The sequence below is a fragment of the Pungitius pungitius genome, chromosome 9 (genome assembly GCF_949316345.1).
Source record: "Pungitius pungitius chromosome 9, fPunPun2.1, whole genome shotgun sequence".
In the NCBI taxonomy this organism is placed as follows: Eukaryota; Metazoa; Chordata; class Actinopteri; order Perciformes; family Gasterosteidae; genus Pungitius; species Pungitius pungitius.
This window is the reverse complement of record NC_084908.1, coordinates 11,665,760-11,692,048: the sequence shown is the minus strand read 5'-3', so window position 1 is coordinate 11,692,048 and position 26,289 is coordinate 11,665,760. Positions and strand designations below refer to the sequence as shown.

The window sequence follows — 26,289 nt, the reverse complement described above, 5'->3', positions numbered from 1 at the left end:
AGTATCTGTCCACTAAAGTACTGTAACTACGTTTTGAGAGACTTTACCAGAGTATTTCCAAGGAATACTATCTGTATCGTAATTTAGCCCAGAGAAAATTGTTGAATTCCAAAGTCAAAGGCTGCTTTCTGTGGATTAGATAACGTAATATTTATGTGTGTAAATGAGATGCGAAATACTATTTAATACAGTATACAAAGAGTATATCACAGAATCGGTACATGGCTTTGCACCTCGTGGCTTAACCTTAATCCCACAACATCACGTCTGTTGAGCCGAATTGAATCCAACATCTTCCTCACGTTACAATGGAGACCTTCTCTTCAGAACGCATGTTCTTCAAGCTCAAACCAAAACAACCACAATGACGAACTCTGGATTCTTTTCTCAGATGTGACCAAACTCCTCCACAGCCTTATACATAATACGCCTGTGTTCTCTAGCCTATTAAACATGGCTAGTAGTAAAATACTCTTCATGTGTAAAATCCGTAGAGTGCCCTTTCAGCAGAGAAAATAAATGAAACTCGAACAGTATTAAAGTGATCTTTCTGCTTTTTTCTTTTAATGATATTCTAGTGTGAATGTGCATTGGCCCAATAAGTGGTCCTTGCACCAATACGTTCACCTGGCGTTCCAAAAATAAATGCCCCTGAACTTACAAAGCCCATGAAAGTAATACCACTCCCACACATCCAGCGCTGAGTCTAGCACCTCAAGACAAGGCAATGCAGGAATTTACATTTTATCACATTAGAGCTGGTTGCCTGGAGACAACAGCAGGACTGTATTCCCTTTTTGCCCTCAGGATGTCCTTTATCAGTGGACATGTGGCCAAGTTCAAATGATACGGTATTTTCTTTCTACTAATCTTGTATTTATAAACTGATTGTCGCAGATTTGGAGCTGATTTGCCCTCTTAAAGTATCATAATTGCTATTACCCTCGAGCCAGTTTTAACAGATTAAACTGGCTAGAGCCGAGGCTCAACTGATCAGCATTAAGCCAACGCGGATCCCTGTCTAGCCCCCAGTTAGAGCCAGCGTCATGAGCTAAGTGAAAGGTGTGCAAGTTATGCAGATTTAATCAAGTTAGCTCCATTGTAAACGATAAGCACTTGACACAGAATGACAACTGTACCAATTCTAAAGACCCCCCCCCCCCAGGGTCACAAACGCTATTTTGAAAAGTGCCCTCCCCTCTCCCTTTCTATAGCCCCCCCCCTCTCTCTTTCTCTCTCTGTGGACTAGGGGAGAGACACACACACACACACATACACACACATGCAGGCGCACACACAGCTGCTCGGAACCATGACAGAAGATGACGGATACAGTTGTCGCGGAGGGACAAGTCAAGCTTAGAGATGGAAAAAAGGTTAATTCCGCTAATATTCCTCATCTTTTTTTAGCTTTGAATGTCTTTTCGTACTTAAGGGACTACTGCAAGAACTTACTTTGTCATATATTGTCTCTTTACAAACTTCTCCACAGTGGAAGACTCGGTGTGTCGTCCTTCAGAAGCCTTCTCCAGTAGCAGGTATGAGGCAAACCACTTTTAATGTGTTCATTTATACAGTGACAGACAGTTAAGCTCATTCATCGGTGTCCTTCAGCACTTATCCCATTTGCTTTTATGCTGTTAAACTAATCACAACTTGTCAATTGGTCTCCTGGCTGTGCGCCACAGGAGCACATAACGCACCGTATCCGTGTCAACCTGTGGGAATGTCTTGCGCTAATAAACCAGCTGAACTGAAGCTTCATTTCATTTAGTCCCGTGGTCCTTCAAATTAGTCTGAATATTATAACTTATTTTGTAGGATGCCAAGTTAATCATTTGAAATCTGTTCAGCTAAACTGTGATCGTGTAACGGGGGGTTTTCCTCTTCATGCTTGGCAGGAAAAAGAAAGCAGCGTGTTTCATCACAGAATCGAGTTTCACTTGAGAGGCTGTGAGGGCCGACACTGTGCCTCTCAACATGCGGTAGTCTTTACCTGGGTTGTAGAGCCGGCTCCTGTGTCTTTGTGTATTTGACTTTTCTTTCATCACCAGCTGTGCCAGTGGATCAGTTCGTTATCTTACGGTGTGTTTTGACCGGTGTGCCATGAACACATGCAGGCACAAGAATTGACCCAGTCGTTGCTCCACGTTTTATGCACACACCCACCTTAAAGCGCCTCCCTCTGTGTTTCTGCTATAGACTGTCTGTCTCTGCAGGCGTATAAGGAGAAGAAGAAAGGGAAGGAGAGAGGCAGAGGCCGCGAGGAAAGGCTCAATGTAACACTGGAGGTACTTTAAGCTGATCTCAATTGCGGGTGAAACAATCGGATGGGGCAGCTGTAATGCAGCCCTTTGGTGGTGGTGCATCTCAGGTTTTCTACTGATGGCACATTTACAGGCTCTGCACCAACTGTGGATGCCACACGGATAGATAAGGATTTGTCACAGGTATCCCGCCCAAATCAGCTAATCAAGACAATTTGCAAAAAAAAGGAAAACTGCATTGAACCAAGATGAGCGCTTAAGTCTGCACACCTGAGAAAACGTCTTGAATGCAGTTGATAAGAGAGTTCCTTGCGAATAATAAAAAACAATAGAATATTAGACAATCTGGGTGTAATGTGCTGTGCTCCCTCAGGGGATCTGTGGTGTGGAGCCGGGGCCTGGGCTCGACGGGGTGTCCCACACCCTCTCCATCCTCTGTCTGGCCCACACGCTGGTCCTGGGCTTCAACAGCCGAGATGCCCTGCTGGCCTGGGATGCTCGCATCCGCTACCGCCTGGGAGAAGGTCTGTGGTTTGTCTAGTGTGGATCGCACAGTCCTGGGTGCCTCCTCGAGGATGTGACGCGTGAATGATTCATGTGCTTGATTCAGTGAACTGCAGTTGGATAACACACCTCAACAAATTCCGATTGTTGTTTTGTATCTGGTTGGTCTTTGTGTTTTCAATGCGCACCAGGAGAAGCAAGGCTCCCGGAGGCCTGTGTAACACTGAGATTAAACAAACAACAGTACAAACAACCCTGTTAGAGAGTGTGGTTGCAGAGATTGGAAGGTTGAGTCACTATTAGTATAAATGTTACATAATCAAGCCTTAAAGCGACTTGAGACAGTTCTTGTTCTTCTTCTCTCTGTGGCCACACTAATAATACATAAGATATGGAACTGTCAGGATGTTAAGCAGCGTCGACCTGCTGGAGGTGACTTGCTAGAGGAGACCAAAGAAATGACAAATGGAATTGCACTGTCAGACAATATCTGTCCTCTATTTGCAAAATCTGCTGTCTCAACTTCACACCTTTCTTTTCAGAGTGGTTAGCTGAAGGACAAAGAAGAAGGGTTTGAAGGGCCACATGTAGGAAAATACAAAATACACCGAATCCCTAAGTTATTGTTTTATTGGTTTTATTGGTTGATTTAATACAGTCTGCTCTGAAGCAAAGACTTTTTTGTGATGCCCCTCCTCTAGTAGGTCCTTGTAGGCTTGTCCTCGACATTAATTGATTTACAATATGAGAAGTTGAGTTGATAAAATTTGTAGACCACAAAACCACAAAACTTTTCCCAAGCTTTTACTCTTTCTGTCTTCAGTTCACAGGTTTAGTGTCAATGTCGAGCCTGGCACCAAACTAGACAGCGGCCCCGCCTCGCTCCACCTGTGCAACGACCTGTTGGTCCTCACCAGAGGCGTCCCGCCGGTCGTCATCGGCCACTGGAAGCTGTCTGCGTTACGGCGCTATGGCGCGGTGCCAAATGGCTTTGTGTTCGAGGGGGGCACTCGCTGCGGAGTCTGTAAGTAATTCCTTTTCTTTGAAGATTTTACTGCAGTGTGGATTTACACTATATGGCCTTCAGCCAAGAGGGGCAACATCCTAATACTAACAGCTCAATAAAAGCTTTGGGCAATGCACAGTGCCTCCCTTGTATTCCATTCATCATTTGTAGCACTGGTTATGAGGCATTTTGCATAATCGGATCTCCTAAACTGTTGGCCTTCTTACGTGTATAAGATGTTTTTATTCATCTTACTAAGCAGACAAATGGCTCATTGAGATTTGAGTAAATTGAATAAATTGACAATTTATTCTTCTTTATAATATTTAGAATACATATATTTAGAATTTGCTTATAATTTACTGTCAAACCTGTTACTCAATATGACATACAACCATTGCAGCACAGTGTTCTAATTACACCTATTTATGGGGCGAAAATAATACCGCTTTTCATTTCTCTCTAGTGCTTCCAGGTTGATGGACCTGTCATGTCATATAAACAACCTATTTAAATGATATATAAATGATATATGTGATGTGTTTATGTAGTGACCAGTGTTTAGGCAAAAAGTCCTGTTGGCATGCATGGGAAGAATGAGGTGTGTGTGTGCGTGTGTGTGTGTGTGACACAGGGACAGCTAGATGAGCGACTAATGGGACAGTGTTTAAAGTGTTCATGTGGGAATACTTAATACAGCAGCTGCTGTTTTCCTGATTTTATTTGGACAACTAAAATGTATTTTTTGTATCTCTGGTATTCGGTGACCTCCTTGCATCTTTGTTTCAGTGGTGTGTTCGTGCTAAGAGAAAGTGTGTGTGTGTGTGTGTGTGTGAGAGAGAGAGTGAATCCTCTCATGGCTCCTACAGGAATAACCTTGAGGGCCAAAGGGTCTGGTTTCAGTGTTTTGATGAGCAACATCTATAAATACCAGCTTCCCTCAAAGTGGTCACTCACCCAATCATATAACACATGCTAGCTCAACTGCTAATCACAGTTTTCTCCTTCACCTCATCTGCATATTACCCAGCAGCCCCAGAGGCAGCAGAGAGACGCCCTCTTAGCGGGGTGCAGAACCAGAGTGACAGAAGGAGAAAGATGTTAGAGTCAAATGAACAAGTGACATTCCTTGCTTGAGTGCTGACTGTAAGCTTACTGTTTTAATCTTTATTTGTATTTGGCTAGTACATGGGGACATACTAGTGCTCTGTTTTCTTTTGGGTAATAAAACACCAACTTTTGTGATTACAGTTTCTGACTTTTTCGTTCTATTTGTACATTACCCTTAAATTATCTTTTTTGTGCACGTCACTTGAATGCAGTGACTGTTATGCTGTATTAGAATTCTAAAGACTGACCTCGACCTCTACTGGACCATGTAAAGCTGCTTTATCAGCTAACTTATCATGCATTTACATCTGACAATTCCTATACCCTCTCAGCTCCCTGATTTCCCATAAGCGTTCAGTCTCTCCTGGTCTGCTGTGTAAAACTATTTTACCCTTCACTGCCTTCGTGCTCTCTGCTGCTGCTGCACTTTGAAAGTTGGCTTTGCTTTGGGTGATACAATTTCTGGCGGCAGAGTTGTAGACGTACACCACAGTGACACAACACACTTTCGTACTGCCATGGACACGCACACATCCCTGACCGACAGCCAACCAGTCCTGAGGGGCAGTGGGCCCTGATGTTGTGCAAAGACTTTTACCAAACACTTACAAGTCGAGCCTCTGCGCTTTTGGTTGTGAATCGCATGTTCTGTACTTCAGCTCCCATCCAATGTGATAGTAAGGCCACAGTGTTGTGTTATCGATGTTGATTTGTGCAAAGCTGGGTTTTAGCTAGACAGATATTTTTATTAGGTCAACAAGTGTTCCTATTGACCCTGTGCTGCACACGCTGTAACAGCTGATCCTTTGCAGAGGCTGGATGGTCGTCAAGCCTTGTGATGGAATTTTAAGATGATTGCTATGTCAGTAAACCTTCCCCATGTTCCTCAGCGGACTCTCTCTCTCTCTCTCTCTCTCTCTCTCTCTCTCTCTCTCTCTCTCTGATTATAGCACAGTATCTTATCAATGCATGTGTGAGGTAATTGCTCTTGAGAGATTAATATGGGTTTTAAAGTTGTACGTGGCATTTTTTGTCAATGTTCATCCAGATAAGATGATTTCTGGAAGCACAAAGTTTAAGGGAACTTCATTTTTTTCAAGGCATTAGATCCAAAGAGGTTTCAATGTTTTGGACCCTACACCTGTTATTCTTCTTCTGGGGTCTTCAGCTGTTCGTTTTGATTCATTGTTCCCCTACATTAAATATACTAAAATCAGCATTTTTCTTTTAAAATTTATGAGGAATTGATCCTCATTAGATTCTTGGTGGTTATAACATCTCAAACATAATTATTACCCTCCCATAAAAGGACCAGAAATTGAGAAATTATGTAGGGGAAATGTAACTTATGTCATTTTCTTTCTAATGTTAATAGAATAGTTAAGAATATAGATTATTTTTTAAATGGTTATGTTGACATCAACCTACAAAGGTAAAACAAATTATTTGAAGAGAAAATGTCAATTTTTCAGCCAAAACAAAGACTTAATTTCTGACTTAAATGCTGTGAACGTTAACCAAAATATTAAAACTATGAAGAAAACTTAACGAAGAATATGATTTCTAAAGTTGAGTTATATTAAAATTAGGGCTGTCAAAAATAACGCTTTAATAAATGCGATTAATGAGGCCGAGATGGATGCAATCAAATATTTGAATGCAGTTAACATTTTTTTCCGGTCTTCCAGTGGGCCAGAAGTAAAAGTAAAAGTTGACCCCGGAAACAAGGCCGCTGCTAGATGCAATTGATTTGATCGATGAGAGCAAGGCGATAGTTAAAGATGGAAAGAGTTTTTTTGCAGTGAAAGTAAAATAAACAGAGGTGCAACATACAGCGGAGTACTGTGCAGAGGAGTTCCTCCACGTGTCAAACAGAAGGGAGGTGAGTGGGACCACTTTACGACTAAGGCTAAGCTAGCTGCTAGGCTAGGGTAAGCTAAGCTAACGTTAGCTGCTAGGCTACTTCAATCTTAACATCTACCCTGCGTGTCACACGGGAAAATGGTAATATTCAGTCTTTAAAAGGAAAACACACTACTAATTAAGAGTAAAGAATTTCAAAATGTGCGATTAATTTTTTTTTTTTTCAAATCTATTGCCCTATTTTAAATGTATTTTTAAATAATAACATCTAGTGTTTCCCCATGGTTTACATTGTCTAATACAAGAACAAAGTGTAGACCTGTTCACCTTAAATGACTTCTGTTGTGATCTGGATCTATAAATCGAATTTAAAACTTTTGAGGCTTTCGGGGGGGGACTGACATTCTTCACAATACTAGATTCACAAATACCAGCTTCTCTAAAGTATCTATCCGATCAGGTGAATCAATTGGATTATACAAGTCTAATAAATGTATATTAATTTGTTAATGAGTTATAGTTGGTAAGTTCAATAGTATGTAAATTCCTGACTTGAATGCAAGCATCACGACAGTGATCTCATCCAGGATGGTATTTTTATACGGCATCTGCTCTAGTTGGGAATGTCTGACAGAGCTGGTAATGGGCAGCTCAGGACTTTCCACTAACTGGAGAAAATATTGTAAGATAGAGCTAACAAAACTAACAGGTTTCTATTACATTTCATTTAAAAGAGAAACACTTAATTTATTGAGCTTGAAGAACTACTTGGAATTGCCTTTAAATAGTCTTTTGTAATTTTCTTTAAAATCATCATTTTCAGCTCTGTAAAAATACAAAAGCCATTTTGTAATCTTTGAATTACATCAAAGCAAAATGTTCCGCTTCACCTTTTCATCAACTACAAATCCCGTCTCATAGATACAAGACACAAAATATGAAAGGGCTTACTTTGTGGTTGTATTTTCAATATCTCGGCATTGTGATGTTTCAGAATTTTCTTTTTTATCGTCTTGTGTTCACAGACTTACCCCCCTGTGTGGGATTGATAGTATAGTGGAGACTGAATTGAGTTGTATGTAACCTTTTAGAACAAAGGCTTGTTTCTGACTCAAACAACCTTGCCTTTACAAAAGCTTTTGGGATATTGCTCAGTGAATGTTGTTTGACTCAGCTCAGAGAGAATTTTACCCTATTTTTCACTTACTACACTACTCGCCTTTTCTTTGTCATCCATTATAGGCGTATGCCTGTCATTGATGATGATGATAATATTCGTCTCTCCCATCCCATCTTCCAGGGGCTGGTGTTTTCTTCTTGTCCTGTCCCGAAGGAGAGCAGATCAGTTTCCTGTTTGACTGCGTTGTCCGGGGCATCACCTCCAGCAGGCCGCCTCATGGCCTGCGACCTGGCCTGCCAGGTGGGCATGCACTTATGCGAGCAAGCAGCACGCACGCACACATTCCCTCATGCATGTAAGCTTTACAAAAAGTCATACACAATATTAGCAAAAGAGAAGCACTGTACTCAACTAATGCAATCTATTACATTGGTAGGTGACTTTGTGCCCTCCATTATAGAGGTTTGGCATTTGAGGCGGGCGCCATGCTAACGGAAACACCACACACCTAAAGCCCCATGGGTCACAGTGTGGTTTAAGAGGTCATGACTTTGTATGTGACTTGTGTGCTTTTGTGAAGGGCTGAGGATTTCATAGGCATACCTGAGACTATAGATATGTAGACATAATGTTTAAATGAATGTTCGGAAGAGAAAAGGACAAAAAAAACAAGGGTACGTCACTGTGACACACACACACGCACACGCACACGCACACACACTACAGGGTCTTTTTTTGGACATATACCCTGTAAAGTGCTAAGTAAGATAAGGGATTTTTATTTCTTCGTAATGTAGAAACGGAACAAGATACCTATCTTTATTTTTCAGACAGTAGTTACTGCCAACATCAGCGCTTATCACTTTATGCTCACAAACTGATAAGAATTTGGTGGACACCTTAAATCAGTCTCATTCTCACAAATCAACCGTAGCAACTGAACTTACGTAACTTAACAACAGTAAGATAAGATTGGATATTCCTTTCATTAGTCCCACAATGGAGAAATGCATAGGATCGCAGCAGCAAAGTGGACAGTGTTCACAAGATACACAAAACAAGAGCAGCAGCAGCAGTAATAAGGAGGTCAAAATATAATTATGATAGACAAAAGTAAAAACAAAAGAGTGCAAAGACCAAGGAGTCTCTCCTTAACTTTTGATACTTCGTGTTACGTTGCCTCTTGGGGGAGGCAACGCAACGACCCGCCGCTCATGACCTCAATGCAGCTGTAGATGCACTGACGACCAAACACATATAACCCGTAAAAAGGAAATATATATATATATATATATATACACTCACCGGCCACTTTATTAGGTACCCCATGCTAGTAACGGGTTGGACCCCCTTTTGCCTTCAGAACTGCCTCAATTCTTCGTGGCATAGATTCAACAAGGTGCTGGAAGCATTCCTCAGGGAGTTTGGTCCATATTGACATGATGGCATCACACAGTTGCCGCAGATTTGTCGGCTGCACATCCATGATGCGAATCTCCCGTTCCACCACATCCCAAAGATGCTCTATTGGATTGAGATCTGGTGATTGTGGAGGCCATTTGAGTACAGCGAACTCATTGTCATGTTCAAGAAACCAGTCTGAGATGATTCCAGCTTTATGACATGGCGCTTTATCCTGCTGAAAGTAGCCATCAGAAGTTGGGTACATTTTGGTCATAAAGGGATGGACATGGTCAGCAACAATACTCAGGTAGGCTGTGGCGTTGCAACGATGCTCAATTGGTACCAAGGGGCCCAAAGAGTGCCAAGAAAATATTCCCCACACCATGACACCACCACCACCAGCCTGAACCGTTGATACAAGGCAGGATGGATCCATGCTTTCATGTTGTAGACGCCAAATTCTGACCCTACCATCCGAATGTCGCAGCAGAAATCGAGACTCATCAGACCAGGCAACGTTTTTCCAATCTTCTATTGTCCAATTTCGATGAGCTTGTGCAAATTGTAGCCTCAGTTTCCTGTTCTTAGCTGAAAGGAGTGGCACCCGGTGTGGTCTTCTGCTGCTGTAGCCCATCTGCCTCAAAGTTCGACGTACTGTGCGTTCAGAGATGCTCTTATGCCCACCTTGGTTGTAACGGGTGGTTATTTGAGTCACTGTTGCCCTTCTATCAGCTCGAACCAGTCTGGCCATTCTCCTCTGACCTCTGGCATCAACAAGGCATTTCCGCCCACAGAACTGCCGCTCACTGGATGTTTTTTCTTTTTCGGACCATTCTCTGTAAACCCTAGAGATGGTTGTGCGTGAAAATCCCAGTAGATTAGCAGTTTCTGAAATACTCAGACCAGCCCTTCTGGCACCAACAATCATGCCACGTTCAAAGTCACTCAAATCACCTTTCTTCCCCATACTGATGCTCGGTTTGAACTGCAGGAGATTGTCTTGACAATGTCTACATGCCTAAATGCACTGAGTTGCCGCCATGTGATTGGCTGCTTAGAAATTAAGTGTTAACGAGCAGTTGGACAGGTGTACCTAATAAAGTGGCCGGTGAGTGTATATATACTATATTATATGTGGGTTGCTTGGGAAAAGGGGCTGGACTGAACCAAAACAAACCTAGCTTTGAGCACTGACAAGGCTCACTAACCAAAATACAGAGGGGTGGTCCGCCCAGGTCTTGCCTAGTGTTTCTAGACAGGAGGATGACTACGGGTGGTGTAGGCCCATGGGCAGCTTGCCTACGCACTCCCATGGTGCTTCCCCTTTTCCCTGGTGAACAAAAAGGACATGTAAATACAAAACTGAAAATACACTTCTCACAGCAACACAGAACAAAAGTCACAGAACAAAGGTCACAGAACAAAAGTCAGAGTCACCTCTCACTCTTACTACTCCCACATAGGACACCAGCGAGAGTGAACCACAACAAATGTGACCTTTAATCCTTCCGAGGCTGAGAAAAACAGGTGCTGCCACTGACGAGTGGGTGGGGCCAGGTCTCCATTCTGGGGACGGCTGCTCCTAGAATCACCTGAGTTTTGGAAAGAAAACAAGCAGACACAGAAACTGGGGAACGTAACGCTTCGGTTATTGATGAATCCGTATTGAAGTACATTTTCACGTGCACAATTACTCATAATATAAAAGTATTTTTACATTGGTATTCCTACTTCATCCTAAGTAAAATCTTGAGTAGAATCTGACTATTGAGAATATCAGATGTAGTAGTATTTCAAATGTCTTCACACTCCCTTCAACATTTATTCTGGTGTCCTTTGACCTCCGTCAGTCTGCTATGAGGCCCTCTGTAACCCCACGACATTCAGTGCAGTAAAGCAGCTATAATTAGCTTAGACTAGTCAGAAATGTTAGCTGACACCTCACATAGCGTAGTGAAGAAACTTGGCATCTGCATGTTAGCATTAGCTGATGCAGTCAAGAGGCAGAGATCCAGCGGTTAGGTTTCCACACACACACACACACACACACACACACACACACACTCTCTCACTAGGTGTATATATAGCAGGCATTAAGTGTGTAATTGGCAGGTTTTTTATGCTAAATTTAGGGTAAATGTACAAGCTGCACACCGTATTATTTTCATACTCATTATCGTATAAATAACGTGATGACCATGAATTATTTATATTCAGGTTTTTATCCACATATACATCTAAACTACACTGGCTTCACTCCATAGATTAAATGGACCGCTGTCGAAAGCAAAACTTTTACTTTGAAATGTCACAACATCTAATAACCTGGAGGCGCTGTCACCATGAAAAAAGTGGTCACAGATAATGGATGAATGGAAAAATGGTTTGCTATAAGATTAAAAAAAGATGCTTTTCATGAGCTATGTGCACCATCTGGTCTTCAGTCACTTTGCTCCATACTCTTAATATTGTTTGTTTGTGTGCTCTTTTTGTTGGTGGATACCTGCAGGGAATGCAGATGCAGCGTCAGCAGAGAAGCGCATCAGCCAGGAGGCGTCGGAGCTGGAGAAGAGACTCAGCAAGTTGTCTCAAAGCAGCTTAGCGAGCAGCACAGGTACATTACACTGTAACCTGCACTTTAGGATATAAATATACAATGTGTAACTCACAGGCGCTGTTGTAATGTGTCAGATGGATTGCATGCGTCATCAGTCTTCTAATACTTCATTTCTTACTGTTTGTCTGCTTGTTCCCTGGTTTAAGCAGCTTCTGTCATAATAACATTTATGAGTAAGAAATATGAACTGCAGGGGGTTTATGGGTCCTGTGATTCATTTTTGCTGTCTAACTTTCAAGCTCAGAGTTCGGAAGCAATAAGATTTCTTTGCTGCATGGGGAGGCCTGCAAAAGACTTGGGCCATAGCAATGTGAACTGTTAATAAAAAACTGATTTCACAGGGTCATATGTTGTTATTTCAGACCATAACTAGGTACATTATTTCTGATGAATCATTAAATGTTGTGTATGAAACACTTTAACGGTTCGGGGTTGGTGTGAGTGCAGATCGGTTAAAAAAAAAAAAAACACTTTGTAATTCCTTTCTTTCTCTCTTCAGCGTCCATGTACAGCTTTAGGTCATCTGTTGCCGGTGACAACCAAAGCAGCATCTCCAGCTCTTCTTCCAGTCATTCGGATGCAAGCTGTGGAAGCAGACTTTCATCTTGGGGGGAGCCGTTCGCACAACCGCTCCTCTCTAACGTGACCGGCTCGAGCTCCTCCACACTGAAGGCTAGAACCAGTTCAGATGACCGGCTTCATGCTGCTGTGATGGGAAGCGTGGGAACTCGTCCATTCTCCGCCCACCTGCATCCTCGTGGTCTCCATGACAGCGGGAGGCAGAGCTCATTAGACAGTGGGATTGGGATAGCGGCAGGAAGTCAGTCATCTTACTCGGGGAGTTTCTCCTCATGTACTGGGAGTCTGGACATGGCTGGCCTGGGAGGGGAGGGGGAGTTCACCTCTGTGAACAGTCTACCCGTCCTGAAGCCTCCTGCTGTTCCTCCCCCCATTCCTTCTCCTTTTCAGTCCACACTAACCCCAGAGCTCAGTTCTGCTAACTCCTCCTGCCCTTGGGTTTCCAGACCTGGCTCCCGAGCGTCTGAAAGGCACAGTGGAGATTATCAAATCCCTAGCCTGCTAAATCTGCAGTACGACACCCCGAGGAGTCTACTGAAAGCCCTGTCCCTCGGGGAACCCTCCCTCTCCGAAGCCCCCGCTGAGGCGGGCAGGTACAGCAGGAGCAGTATGAGCAGAGGGGATCGATGGAATAGTCGGGCACAAACTTTAAGAACCAGAGCCCAGCATCTGGCCATGATGGAGCCCTCCCACTTCTGTGGCAGTGAGAGGGCGCCCTCTGTGGACAGTGAGGGGAGGGTCACACCTCGAGTCCCTGGAGGCTTCCTTAGTGAAGAAACTCAGGTAATTCATTACAGTAATAATAAAGTGCAATCCAAGAAAACGGATATTTGAACGATTCTGGGTGACCAATACCTGCCTACGTTTCGGTCCAGTCTTGGAGTATCCAAAAGCATTATCAGGGTAAAAAGTAAAAGTTCAACTGCAAACAAACTTCTATAATTACCAACCACAGGTTATTTGATATTAGTGTTGTGCAAATTAGCATCTGTGGGATTTGTGGTTATTTGAAACGTAAATCATTTTTCTGGTTTTATCCACGTCTTCCTTCAGAGTTATGGAGTACGCGTCGGTAAACATTTTTTCTTTCACCCCACACAGCATGTGAACTTAAGTGTCTCTTCAATGGTCCTGCTTGTTTTTCCTAACCCCTTGAGGGAGAAGGGATTCCTACATTACAATAGGTCTTCTGGTAACTAGTTCCAAAGCAAATGAGGCTTAAGTGTCTTTCATGCTGAGGGTGTATTCTCCTGTTTGGCCTTTTGTAATTCCAACCTTTGCTCTTGCTGTATTATATCGTTTTGCAGTGTTTCTGACCGATGAACCAACAGTTCAGGCAGCGATGATCTGCTCTCTTCACAAACACACTTTTAGAGACCATAAACTGGCTCATACTGTACCAAAGCTGAATATGGTCGCAGACATCCTGCCGTTTAGCCGGAGACGCGTTATGTCTTTGGTGAAAACACCCCGAGTGGGTCACACATGGGGAGAGGATTCAAATACAAGTGAATATAAATCAAAGCAGTGATTCCGCCAATATCAAGCCTCACAAATGTGGTAATAGATTTGTTCTAAAGCCTGTGCTTTTCCTCTTGATACCTTTTTGTCTGGAACTGCAAAAGCCCCCAGGAGAGACATCTTCACATTATATCTAATTAATTTTCCGAGGGTTTGTGTAGCGAGTAAATTGTCATCCGAGCAGAATGTCAGGCAGCATGTCTCGTGATTTTTGACAGCTCGCGTAGGAGTGCGTGTTCATTTTACATCATGTTTATACTGGAGAAAGGGGCCAAAGAAAGTTAACAACTAATGAGACTTGACAGAAACCCTCAGTTGAATGAAACAGAAATAACTTTTCTTTATTCGGCATTGCTCGACTCTGAAGTGTCAGCAGTTCAATATGCAACATCCTTAATGTTGCATATTTATTATGCGTGTTATCAAAAAACTGTATGCAAAATATTGTTCCAGCAGTGTGAGCTGCTGTGGTGGAGAAAATATCAAAAGGGGCACTTTGTCCAGGTTTCCCTTGGTTACCACCTCTATCCTTTCAGCCCTGTATCAAAAAGGAGTGGATGGCATCACACGCTTCCCACTTCCTTCTTCCTCCAGCTCAATTATTTTCAAAGACTCAGTCCTGCTATTTACTGTATAGCCTCTCTCTTCAGAACTCATTTTTTTTGAGCACCTGCAGTTGTAGCCAGTAACGATGCTTAAATGTTAAACACTTGACCCTCCATCAACAATAACACCTCTCGTCTCTCCAGTGTAGTCACGGCTCGGACAACTACGTGACACCAGAGCAGTGGCGCTCAGCGAGGAACAGAGGCTTGACCCAGGTACCTTTTGCATTTGCCTACTAATTTCAGGTCTGCAGCCATAAAATAAGAAACCCAGTCTTCCAGCTTCTAAAAGACTAATTTAAATAAGACATGAAACACGCACTTTGTCACAGTGGCGGCTGGTGGAAAACGTTCTACGTCGAGCAATTGAATCAATTTCAGAAAACATACCAGATGGGACGTGCAGGAAAAGCATATATTCCGTCCAGATATCATGTTATATGTAATGTAATATTTTTGGGCATATTTCCATTTTTATGATGTAAAATGATCATATCGTTCCTTTTTTATGGGCTGAAGGAGGAGCGCTCCAGGTGGGCTGATGCTGCCCATTGCTGACCAGCCGCCACTGCTTTGGCGTTTAAATGATCTGTGGGTTTAGATGTTTGACTGTTGAAAATCAAAGCATTTTTATAGTTGAGGGATTGCATAGACACGTGTAAACATTGTTACGGCTGACAGCCACACAACAGCAGAGCTAACAAGAAGGAAGGCATTAGGCTTCAGGTACAATCTGGAGACAATTTATGAGAGGTAAAGCAAGGCTTGACTCACTCTTTATTTAGCAGGAGAAGAGAACTGCAGGCCCACATTTGAGATATTGCCAGTGTAAAGAGCTCATTGGCAGACAGGAATTTGCCATTATCGTGTGCGTGTGTCTGTGTCCGAGCACGTGTACGTCCCTTTAGCTCAGCTCCCGGTCTACTGCAAAAACCCCATGATTTTGTGATGCATAATCAAGGACCTCTCCTGGTCTACACCTTTCTGCAAATGTTTGTTTGACATTACTTTACAGTATTGGTTGTCAATTAACCTACTTTGCTCAGATTGGCAGTGAAAATGCACCATTCTACCATTTGATGCTGAAGTTCAGAAGTAATATAATGTGACATCAGCAACAAGCTTCTTTCTTAAATGCCACACACTAATTAAGTTGTTCAACACAAAATTTAAAATGTTTTTTGTCATTTGTTTTCTAGTTTGCCAATTCTCCATCAGGCCCGTCACCATCTGCAGATACACAAGGTATGTTTGTATATTATGGAAGTAAATCTGTGTCATCGGGTTTTGAAAGAAAAACGTGATTGAATTTCTAGCATTGAATATTTATGCATTGAAATTATGTATCAATGTTTTTCAACGTTAAAATACTGCAAAAAATTCAACCACAACATCCGGGACCTCAAGGAAGAGCAATCGATTCAAGATCAGGAGCGTGCGTCAAGCAACAGGAGCGAGCACCCAGGTGACTGGATTGTAGCCATGTCCAATAATAATGGGGCTTTTAACGTTGAAAAACATTCAGATACATAATTTCAATCACGTTTTTCTTTCAAAACCCGATGACACAGATTTACTTCCATTCCGTTTATGCAATCAGTGACCTCAGTCCACACTCTGAAGTGAAACCAAGTACATTTGACTCAAATATTGTTTTTCAAACCAAATTGTTACTTGACCTGGAATTCAGACTGCATTTGAAACAGCGGCTGTTTGTTATCTAATACTGCGCTAAGTGCAATTTTGAAGTGTACTTTGAGTATTTCTGTTTAATGCGACTGCGCTTCATACTCCTCTGCATGTCAGTAGTTGAGATTTATTTACAAGTTTCACATTTAAATGATGAAAGTTCATATGATGCATTGCATCTGAAATTTTTACTTGCATGTTCCTTCATTAGTAGCAGTGAAAATAAGGTCATACAATATCATGCAGCACTGATGGGGGGCCATTCTATTGAAATCTGTACTTTTACTAGAGGTACATCTAGCTAGCAAATACTTTTACCTTGGTAAGATTGAGGGAAAACAAAATCTTGTAATCTGCCAGATTGTTCTGTGTAGGGGAGGAGCAGGATGAAGCTGAGGATAATTTAGCAAGTTGAAAGAGGTTTAATTCTTTTCCACCCTCGACTCCCCCACCTCTGAGCATGTATGACTCATTTGTTTTAAGGACATTTTTAGGACATACTGTATCACCAATTCCTTAGAATTTATGCACCTATTATTCTATGCTATAACTTTTTACCTACCATAGGTTATTTTTTAGTGAAATATTTAACAATGACTTCATTAATGTAATACGACTTCATTTTGGATACTTGTTTTAATTACATCTTTTTGAAGTGTTAAATACTATAAATTTATACATTGTTCAGGACATAATATACAATGGGTTTATTACCAGTCCCATCAAAAATCATTTATTTCATGACAGTTGCTGGTGTGGAATAATGTAAGCAAACCTGTTTTTTACTTCAGGCATCGTCCGCTGTGCCCATGAAGCTCCTTCATCTGTAGCCCTGGACATTCGGCTTTGTAAGGGCAGCCTGGTTAATTATGTTAACATCCCCATTAGCGCCCTACAAGTCAGGGAGAGCTCCTCTACACAGAGCCGACCTCCAGTGGTAAGACGATGCCGACCTAGTGACCGCCGGCACCATTAAACACACATTTGATGTGTGTATTCTGCGATGATTTATCTCTCTGCATATAAACGGGACAGAATAAATTGGGGGAAAAAATTTATTCATAAAAAAAAGGATAAAGTTACATCATTTTAAACAAATAAACTCCTAAGCTGTGAATTGGCTAGATCGAGCAAAGTAATTTAATACATTTTAATAATATTGGAGTTGTATTCCAGAAAGAAGCTATTTTAGGCTGCAGATCAAATATTCCCTTCTCTCCACTTTATCACAGATTTCCCGACCAGAAGAGAGCGCCATCAAATACGCCCACCTCGACATCACTGCCATGGAAACGGCTGAGCGAGTGGGGGCGGAGCATGTGCAGGGCAGGGAGGACAGGCTGACTCAGCTGGAGAGCCACCAGACTGACTGCAATATCAAACTTCAAAATAGTTTTCTTTGCTGATTCTTTTCATTAAAAAACACAGTTCAGCTAATTATAAATACAAAAAAGTCTGCATCGTGACACTCCGTTAAGGTTATTTCTAACAATCATCTATGAGGAAATAGCACTAAACACAGGTGTATGTCACAAGCTGGGGAACTTGTCATGGAATTAATCAAGGCCCAGCAAGGAAGATTATTCATCATGAGTGAATTAGGTCTCTGCGTCTGATTAGAAAAAGTGTTCTATAAACCTCACCACGCTAGCCTGTTCATGGCACTACAGGGACTGCTTTCATCAACATGATTTGTAAATAGTTTTTAAACTATATTTTTTAAATATTCCTGTATGCTGTTTGCACCTGCCTCTTTCACATTAAAGTTTGTAGTTCTCAGTGCTTCCTTGATTAGGCAACAGAATATTTCAAAAGACAGTTACTATTGTAGATTATATAGATTTGTAACTGGTGTCAGCTCACCGGGACCTGAACCAATCACCAGCTGCCCCCATGACATGTTAATGTTTTGGGACTATGACCATATTTTTAGTTAGTCATTAGTTGTACAAATGCATGTAGTAGTAGATTCCTATGTATAGTGTTTTGTGTACAAACAAATCCTTCAAAAAAACATTAGAAAAGACGGGCTGTGGGGTTTTCAGATGGAATTGTTCCGAGCCTCAAAGCTCATTATGCTTGAGTCCCTCACGTGAGATCTTGTTAGATAGGTCCAGCATATGCTTCTTCATCTGAAATCAGACAAATACATGTGAACGTTTGATAGCCTCAGGCACATTAATCTCACAGAACACACTTAAATAGTGCAAGTTTCAAAATAAGGCGTGAAAACACGCCTGCTTAATCAGTTAATTAGATTAAATATTTTCTTTCTAATAACCAATGATCTTTTAGGTTTATCAGGGTAAACACATTTTTCTTTTATTCCCTTTTGGCTTTTGTTTACAAAAAAAGTTGAGATGAAAGTCTATAGTTTTTCTAATGGGGGGAAAAATAATTCTTTGATCATCCCCCATGTTTTATTCATGCTTATTTGGCAACAGTATTAGTTTCTACTGCAAGCGAGCAGTCAACAATTGGACAACATCACTGGTGTAAATATAGTTTAGAGTTATCCCTCCTTACCTTGTAACCCATCTCCCTGGTTTTCTCAGCTAGTGAGTCGTACTTCTCCTGGTTCCTCCTGATGTGCTCCTTGTCTCCTAAAGACTCGACATGACGCAACTTCTGGTGAGAAAGCTCCAGCTGCTCCTGGTAATGGCTGTGCTTCTCCACTTTGGTCTCAAAGTGACGCAGCTCCTCCTAGGCAAACACGAAAGGGAGGACCGGAGGCTTTAACTTCAGTTACATGTACACTAGTACTGACTAGAGAAAAAGTAACTATTTGACACAACTGCTCTTAAAGCCTGACATACTTTAATAGAGAGAACATTTCAATTGGGTTCATCATGGTTGATTTGGGACAACGGGTGAAAGGAGTCCATGGAGAGATGGAAGAGTGCGTAATATGTGACAAGAATAATGTGCACTTTAGGCTTTACAGCTTACAATGCACAAGTAGTACTTATCATACCACTCAGACTGTAGCACGGTGATGAAGCAAAAAGAGGTGAAGCAGAAGTGTCCATAAAATGTCACTAGCGATGTATGAGCTACCTTGAGAGAGTCCAACTCATCGTCGCTGAGGTTCGCTCTCTTGGCAGCTTCCCACAGTTCAATCACACGGGGCTCCCGAAACTCTAGAGGAGAGGAAAGTACAAACAGACTCCAAGATTAATATAAACACACCAATACAGGCACGACAGACTTTCAACATGCTATGTAAAAACACTGACTTTACACATATTTTAAATGTTTCAACGTGCTATATATATATTAAACTTTTCAGATATACTTTAGTATTTGTATAAAAAAATGTCTTGTCTTATCTGTTATCTGTTGTTGTGCCTGTGCACTTTATATGTTTCACCGTGAGAGTGTGGGAAACGTTTTCTCGATTACCTGTATGTCTGACATGCAGAAATTGACAAATAAAGCTACTTTGACTTTGATTACGTTTGAATTCTTTCTGACATAACTATAAATGTTTTGACATACTATACTAACCAAATGGATGCAGATTAATAACCCTTGTGTGATAGATAAACAGTATGACTGTGTGTGTTTTCTCTCCCTCACCGCTGTCTTCGGTGAAGCCCTCGTGGCTCAGTTTACGGAGGCGCTCAAAGCCCTGGCTGAGGTCTCTCATCTTCTGCTTCAGGTCTGTGTGCTTCTGGTGTAGCAGATGTTCTTTTGTGTCCCCCTCCAGGGGAGATATTACATTTTTGTGTATTTCTATTGAGGGGACAGGCAGAGAGAAAGATGGGTGTGGATAAACAACAACCAATGAGGAATATAATAAATAAATAAATAAAAAGAATGGGAGAAAATTGAAGCAATAAATGAGTCAAAGGAGAACCCTGTTTAATAAGGTGAGCTTATTGGTAGCTATCAAAACGAAAACATGTCTTTCTTTATATATGACATTTATTATTCATATAAAATCTTGTGTATCTTATGACTAATCTCTTCGGTTGATACTACAATGTGGTTATGAAACACCTGCCTTTCTCAACTAAGGAAAAGATGAGTAGGTAAAAAGTCAACAAAAGGGCAATTGCAACAGTTGACATTTGGATCAAAAGAAGAAAAAAAACAAGGCAAAATGAAGCTAGGGGAAAGCTGCAAAAGTGTGCATGGATGGAGGTGATGGTGTTGTGGAGGTGCATGGACTCAAGGCAACTTCTGATCGTTTCACTATTTAAATGCATCAGACAAGCAGAAACCCGGCTCAAATGTCACGCTGTGGAGTTCTTGCACAACGAGGCAGCTGCAAAGTGAAGTCATGTTCCAAAGGAAACCTGCCTTTCCCTCCAGTGTTTCTGAACCACAGCCTGTCAGCTCCGCTTAAGACTCACTTGATATGAGCTGATAAACACTGAGAGCACATAGCTCATACCGTAAACCTATGTACAACATTTCATCTTTGCATTCATTTTCTTTGGAAACTGCCCTAGGCTAATGTATAAATGTGGCCGTATTGCTCAGGAAAATCCTTCAAGTTTTAGTTTAGTATACAAAATGTAACCTTGGGAGTTATTCTAGGTCGGGATTAGGAGTAAACCTTTGAATGGAACCATCATTTTGACTGTGTATAGAACCAGTGATGGATGAAAAATGGAAGAGAGGACTTCACATTGGCTTGTGAAAAATATGGACAGATCTAAGCAAAGGTGGTGTGACACGTGAGCACAGCAGCAGCAGCAGAGCCAAAGGGGGCAATAACGTGCCTCACCTTCGGTCCTGCTGACTGTATCCATGAGGATGTTGTACTCATGGGTCTTGTCCTTGTGATGCTGGAACTCCCTCTTTAGACTCAGTAATTCCTCATTGGAGAACTTCCCAGAGCTCTTGGCCTGATGGATTTGGAAAATAATATTTTAGGCAAGTTATTGTGCCAAATGCAAACGCTCCATCAAAGCAGTAGTGGTGCAATGCACATGCACCAGTACAAAACAAGGGCATAACATCTCAGCACCATTGCATGCACATTTATTTATTTTCCTTTCTTCCTCTGAATGCTCACACACACCTTGTTCCACAGTTTATCCAGTCTAGGGTCTTCAAACACGTCTCCATCTTTGGTGTCGTGGTCCTTCAGGTAGTTGCTCTCCAATGGTCGAGTGTCTCTTTTCCCATCCATTCCATATTTGGCCAGGATCACTACATACACACATTGACCTCAAATTAAAGCCTACAACTGCTGCAATAAATAATCCTAACATGAGCCTCTGAGAAATAACAACCCAGGAGGTCATGAGGAAACTTTTGGAAAGCACACATTTTCAAGCAAAGGGGGGCATCATCTCTGATGAATCACCATCTGAAAATAAGCTGCAAAGACCACAAAACAGGCTTTAGAGCCAAGGATTCTAAAGAGAGCTTAAACCAACTAACATCACTTTTTGTTGGCACAAGCAGCAGAGAGTAGGTGATATTCATGTGCTTTAGTAAAACTGTTCTTAACCTGAAATATTTTACTTTGATGAGAAAGGAGCAGAAGACAAAATATTTTAAATGCAACCAGTAACGGCCAGGACAAAAAGTTATGTAGACTGGTTTTTGTCCAAATAATTACTTTAAAATCCTGGGTTATGTCCAAAATATGCTGAGCAGCCACTGAAAAAATTGTAAGTTGGACTTAGCCCCGAAGGAGCTTTGGCCTCATCATTCTGCAGCCGCTGATTCAGCTCCATCTCAAACTGTTGCCTACCCATCAGTGTCACTTATTAACTACTGTGATTTCCTTGGGCGAGACTGTCCGCACGCACGCGGCTCCATTAAAATCCTCGTAAACAGGATGCAAAAACTTGTGAACAATCTCCATGAAAATTCTACGGGTTCAGCAGACGCTCTTGACCCGAGCGATTTGCAATGTGTGCAAAAAGTAAAACCAGCTCACATTACCACACCTACTTATTAACAACAAGCAAGGTGTCAGACTTTGTCTCTAGGCATGCAAAAAAGAGGAGAACAAACACAACAAAAAGAAAATGACTTTTGAGCTCAATAAGAATGACACATGGACTTGATTTAGTGGGAATAAGGTGACCTGAGGTCTGCTTAGAAAGCGTTTGTATTAGGCTACAAAGGAGAGTGACTCTGCTGCCTAGAGCTGGAAGGTCACTTCACCACTAGGGAGTGAGGAAGCTGAGAAGTTGTGGTGCAGGCCGAGCTGCCAAAGTATCCACTTGCTGCTTGCAGTCTTTCTATTTGGTCTGATTGATGCCTGCAGATACTGGGGCGAAAATCCCTTCATATACACATACAGCAGCTCTGGATTTGATCCGGACTTGATTGTAAAAAGATAAATAAAAATAGTATAATAATGGAAACACTGCATGTGAACATTAACTTCAAACTACTAGATTTGAATGGACACTCCAATAAAGATTCAAATTGAACAAAAACTATTGTTTTAACTTTTAATCTGTCAAGAAGATGCCATTTGCCCACAAACTACAATGTCTGAGACACAAGGTTATTTGTCTCTGAATAGACACCACAATCATTTTCTCATATCAAAGATTGTATTCCTAAAAGGCAATGCTTTTCATTTAAGTAAATTATTTTATTTATTAAAAACAAAGAATTTGCATTTGTAACGTTGTTTAAAATGCACAAAGATAAATGATGTCCCTTGAATATACTTTAATACCAGTTTGCAGCTCTGCATCTGCTTGATATTTCTGGCATTTTTGCTAGTAAGAGAAAACCAACATGTTTTTGTGGACTTCCGTTTTGAAAGCATTAATTATTTTGAAGAAAAAAAAATCAGAAAATGGTAGCACAGATCGACACTGTGGGTGACTGTATGTTTAGGGCAGACGGACGCTGAATGTGTGCAAACCGTCCAACTCATCATGACTGACTGCACCAGCAGACACAGCTGTCTCACCATTGAAGTTACGTCGGAGCTGAGCTTCTTTCTCCCCATTTTCATCCAGCCCTTCCACTTTCACCTTCTTCCACTGCAGCTCATCTTTCTCCTGAATCTTCAGGTCACTGTGCAGCTCGGCGTGCCGCACTGGAGACAACTGCATCTACCAAAACCAAAACAACAAACAAACGTTTACTTAGACGGAGAGGCGTGCGTCCATCTAGGAGAAGTGTAGGGAGCGTGGCGACCCAAACAAAGCGAGACAGACGCATTATGTTATTGGGATAAAGTGATAACTTTAGGTTATTTTATTAATGTCAGTGGCAAGTCTCAGTTCCCTGGGGGGAGAAATCGATTCAGGTGGAGCTGCTACACCGTTTAAAGCCTTAATCTAATCCCATTTTAACCTTTACGGCAGATTTCAAGAACATAGTGTGCAGCGTTTTGGAACCACCACGGATCAAAAGCTCATTGGTCTCTGAGCAGTCATCAACTTCAGGAAATGCAACTGTGATTAAGGCAAGAAAGCTGAACACGCTTGGTGAATGACGCATGGCCCACTGGAGAAGAATTGTTCAGCTGGACTTTTAGGTAGACTTAGTCTACCAAGACAAAAATATTCTTACCAATGAACTTATTGCTCTTATTGTTTTCAGGGCATGTATCATTATAGCGTCAGTTAGACTAATGGTTGGTTTTGCTGCATGCTAACGTTACCAAGCATTATTTCACAGACAAATACAACGCACAGAGAAACTGAATGATTCCTGCACACCTACATTTGGTCCTGCCTAACTAACGTAACCTGCGTGTATTAAGGCTGCCTGATTAACGTTAGCTAACATTGCTCGGTTCTCTGCGCTAACGCTAGTTGTGTCCGTTCGTGCTGATACGGACATTTATTTGAATGCAGTTCTCGTTAGCCGTACAGGTAATAAAGCTCGTCTCGTGTAACGTTACCTAACTTACTTACCCGTTTTGCTTTCTCCCACACCTGGTTCAATTTAGCTATCCTGAACTCCACCGTCTGCCCATCACTGCCGCTAGGTTTGGGCTCGTTAGTTTCACGAGAGTATTTCCCGGCCATTACACCGACACCGAAGCACAGAGCAACGACTAAGTACCGCAGTTTCATTCTGAAAATAACAATACCAACCAAAATCACTAGCTCGTGGAAAAAAAGAGACAAAACAAAACTACGACCGTTTTTTTGTTGTGGTGGTGCGCTGCAGTACCACAAGTCATGTGCTCAAAACGAGAGTCCACTTCCTTAAAGAATGCATTCTGGGATTTGTAGTTTATTGTCTGGGGGAACTCTTTAAAATTGAAGGGGATGTGACTTTTTCGCACTACAATTCATGAAATGCCTTTCTGCGAGGTTACCTGGCAACGAGAGCTGCGAATTAGCAAATAGAAAGCCTCCGCGTGACTCTGCAGCTCGTCGTTCTACGGACCGTTAGACGGAAGCTGAGAGGGACCACTTCGAGTTTACCTTGTTGTTTATAACAGGTTCCTCTAAGACCTAACTGCACTTTAAACTTGACCCAGCTATAATTGTCGTAGTACTTTTAAGAATGTCAACTATTGTCCTTTTAAGCTTTATTCCGCTCTTTATCTTTCTATTCGTACGCATTTCGAACGTCTTCTCTTCCATTGTGTTTTCAGCTAGACACCGTTCAGATATTAAAAGCTCTTTTAGAAGGGTTTTGACTTTTCAGCGCTCTACCTCTTATGCTTGAATAATAATGAATAAATGTTTTACACACACACACACACACACACACACACACACACACACACACACACACACACAGTGTATACATATAACCGGCCTTGCGGTTTTGTTTTCTCTGGAATTGTTTAATTTGTGCTCAATTACAATGAACAAAAAGAAAAATTAAATCAATTAATACAATTATTATTATACAATTATCCATCAATTGTTATTGTTGAACTGTTCTGCTTGACAAAATTGCTTTTACATCATTACATCCAATACACCACAATAGCTGAACTCCGTTAAAGGAGAGGTAAAGTGACACTGATGGACAAACGGAAATTGAGATATTAGATTGTATTCCTTTTCCACCAAAAGACCAAAACAAATCAGAAACGTCAAACCCTTTACTAGCAGATCAGCAGACAGGCAAAATGTAAATTAACACCCTTGTCAGTAAGCAGCTGCATATTAAAGCACTGTAAATAGTATCTTTTTGAGGAATACTCTGCTCGACTATTTCAGAGATCTGCTATTGCTAGAAACACACCCCATTGAATGTGCTTGCCCACGAGGGCGGCAGATGGCTTGAGTTGAAAAGGTTAACACCAACTCCGAAGGGCCTGATAATTTGTCAGGAATTGATCCTGTCACATCGGTCTCAGCTTGAGCCACAAGCATCGCTGTGTGCATGCATGCACTGAGGTTGTTTTACAATAGGACTCATCTTCCTGTTGCTAATGTCAAACGTCTGTGTCTACACCCTTTCAATTCACCTGAGATTAGACTAAAGTTTTAGGACACCCCCCGTTTTGATTAAGCTGACTGAAATTCAGACGTGGTCAGGGGGGTCCTCTCAAGTTGATTAACACATCTGTGTTGATTAGATCGTCAGGAAAAGGAAGGAGATGAATGGGGAAGCAGATGTTTTGACTAATCTATTGTTAACCAGCGTCTTTGCCCACAGTACCACATCATTTTGTCTTCATTCGGCTTCCATTAGGAGGAGGAAAGGGAGAAGTTGACTGAGGTGGATTATTAGCTGTGCAACACAGAGCAAAGACACTTTGGACTAAAGTAAGACAGTGCAAACAAAATTAAGCAATCAGGAAAAATAAATGAAGAAATTGAAGCAGCAGGTGTCTGTTCTCCTTTGGGGGATAGGGGGAGTCATAAGGAGTTAGAGGAAATATTCAATTGCTGACCATGAACAAACACAGTTAAGAAGACCAAGTGATTGCAATAAGTAGGCTTCTATAATCTTATTACTCGTGCTAATTTAACTGCAGGGAACAACAGAAGCAGACGTCACATTAACTCAGAGTCTGGCTCGGCACGAATGAGATTCTCACTAATCAAATTTTCAGCATTTCTAAATCTTCTAAAGTGCTATTTTACTTTCCTTTC

At 41.6% G+C, this 26,289-nt stretch overlaps 2 protein-coding genes across 2 annotated transcripts; one reads left to right on the top strand and one right to left on the bottom strand.

The window, feature by feature from the left end:
- The first annotated feature begins 1,267 nt into the window (after nucleotides 1–1,267).
- On the top strand, nucleotides 1,268–19,737 carry dok7b (docking protein 7b). The gene is made up of 12 exons (XM_037472528.2): nucleotides 1,268–1,376; nucleotides 1,493–1,538; nucleotides 2,203–2,291; nucleotides 2,641–2,791; nucleotides 3,595–3,795; nucleotides 8,051–8,170; nucleotides 11,784–11,888; nucleotides 12,391–13,253; nucleotides 14,741–14,812; nucleotides 15,796–15,841; nucleotides 17,077–17,222; nucleotides 17,518–19,737. The coding sequence occupies exons 1-12, from the start codon at nucleotides 1,323–1,325 to the stop codon at nucleotides 17,689–17,691; spliced, it is 2,067 nt and encodes a 688-aa protein (XP_037328425.2). The 5' UTR covers nucleotides 1,268–1,322; the 3' UTR covers nucleotides 17,692–19,737.
- On the bottom strand, nucleotides 17,323–24,440 carry lrpap1 (low density lipoprotein receptor-related protein associated protein 1). Its single transcript, XM_037472529.2, has 8 exons — nucleotides 24,139–24,440; nucleotides 23,184–23,328; nucleotides 21,318–21,448; nucleotides 21,021–21,141; nucleotides 19,865–20,020; nucleotides 19,343–19,425; nucleotides 18,812–18,988; nucleotides 17,323–18,417 (listed from the first exon to the last, which is right to left on the bottom strand). Exons 1-8 carry the CDS (start codon nucleotides 24,298–24,300, stop codon nucleotides 18,349–18,351), a joined length of 1,044 nt encoding a protein of 347 aa, XP_037328426.1. The 5' UTR covers nucleotides 24,301–24,440; the 3' UTR covers nucleotides 17,323–18,348.
- Between the last annotated feature and the right edge of the window lie 1,849 nt (nucleotides 24,441–26,289).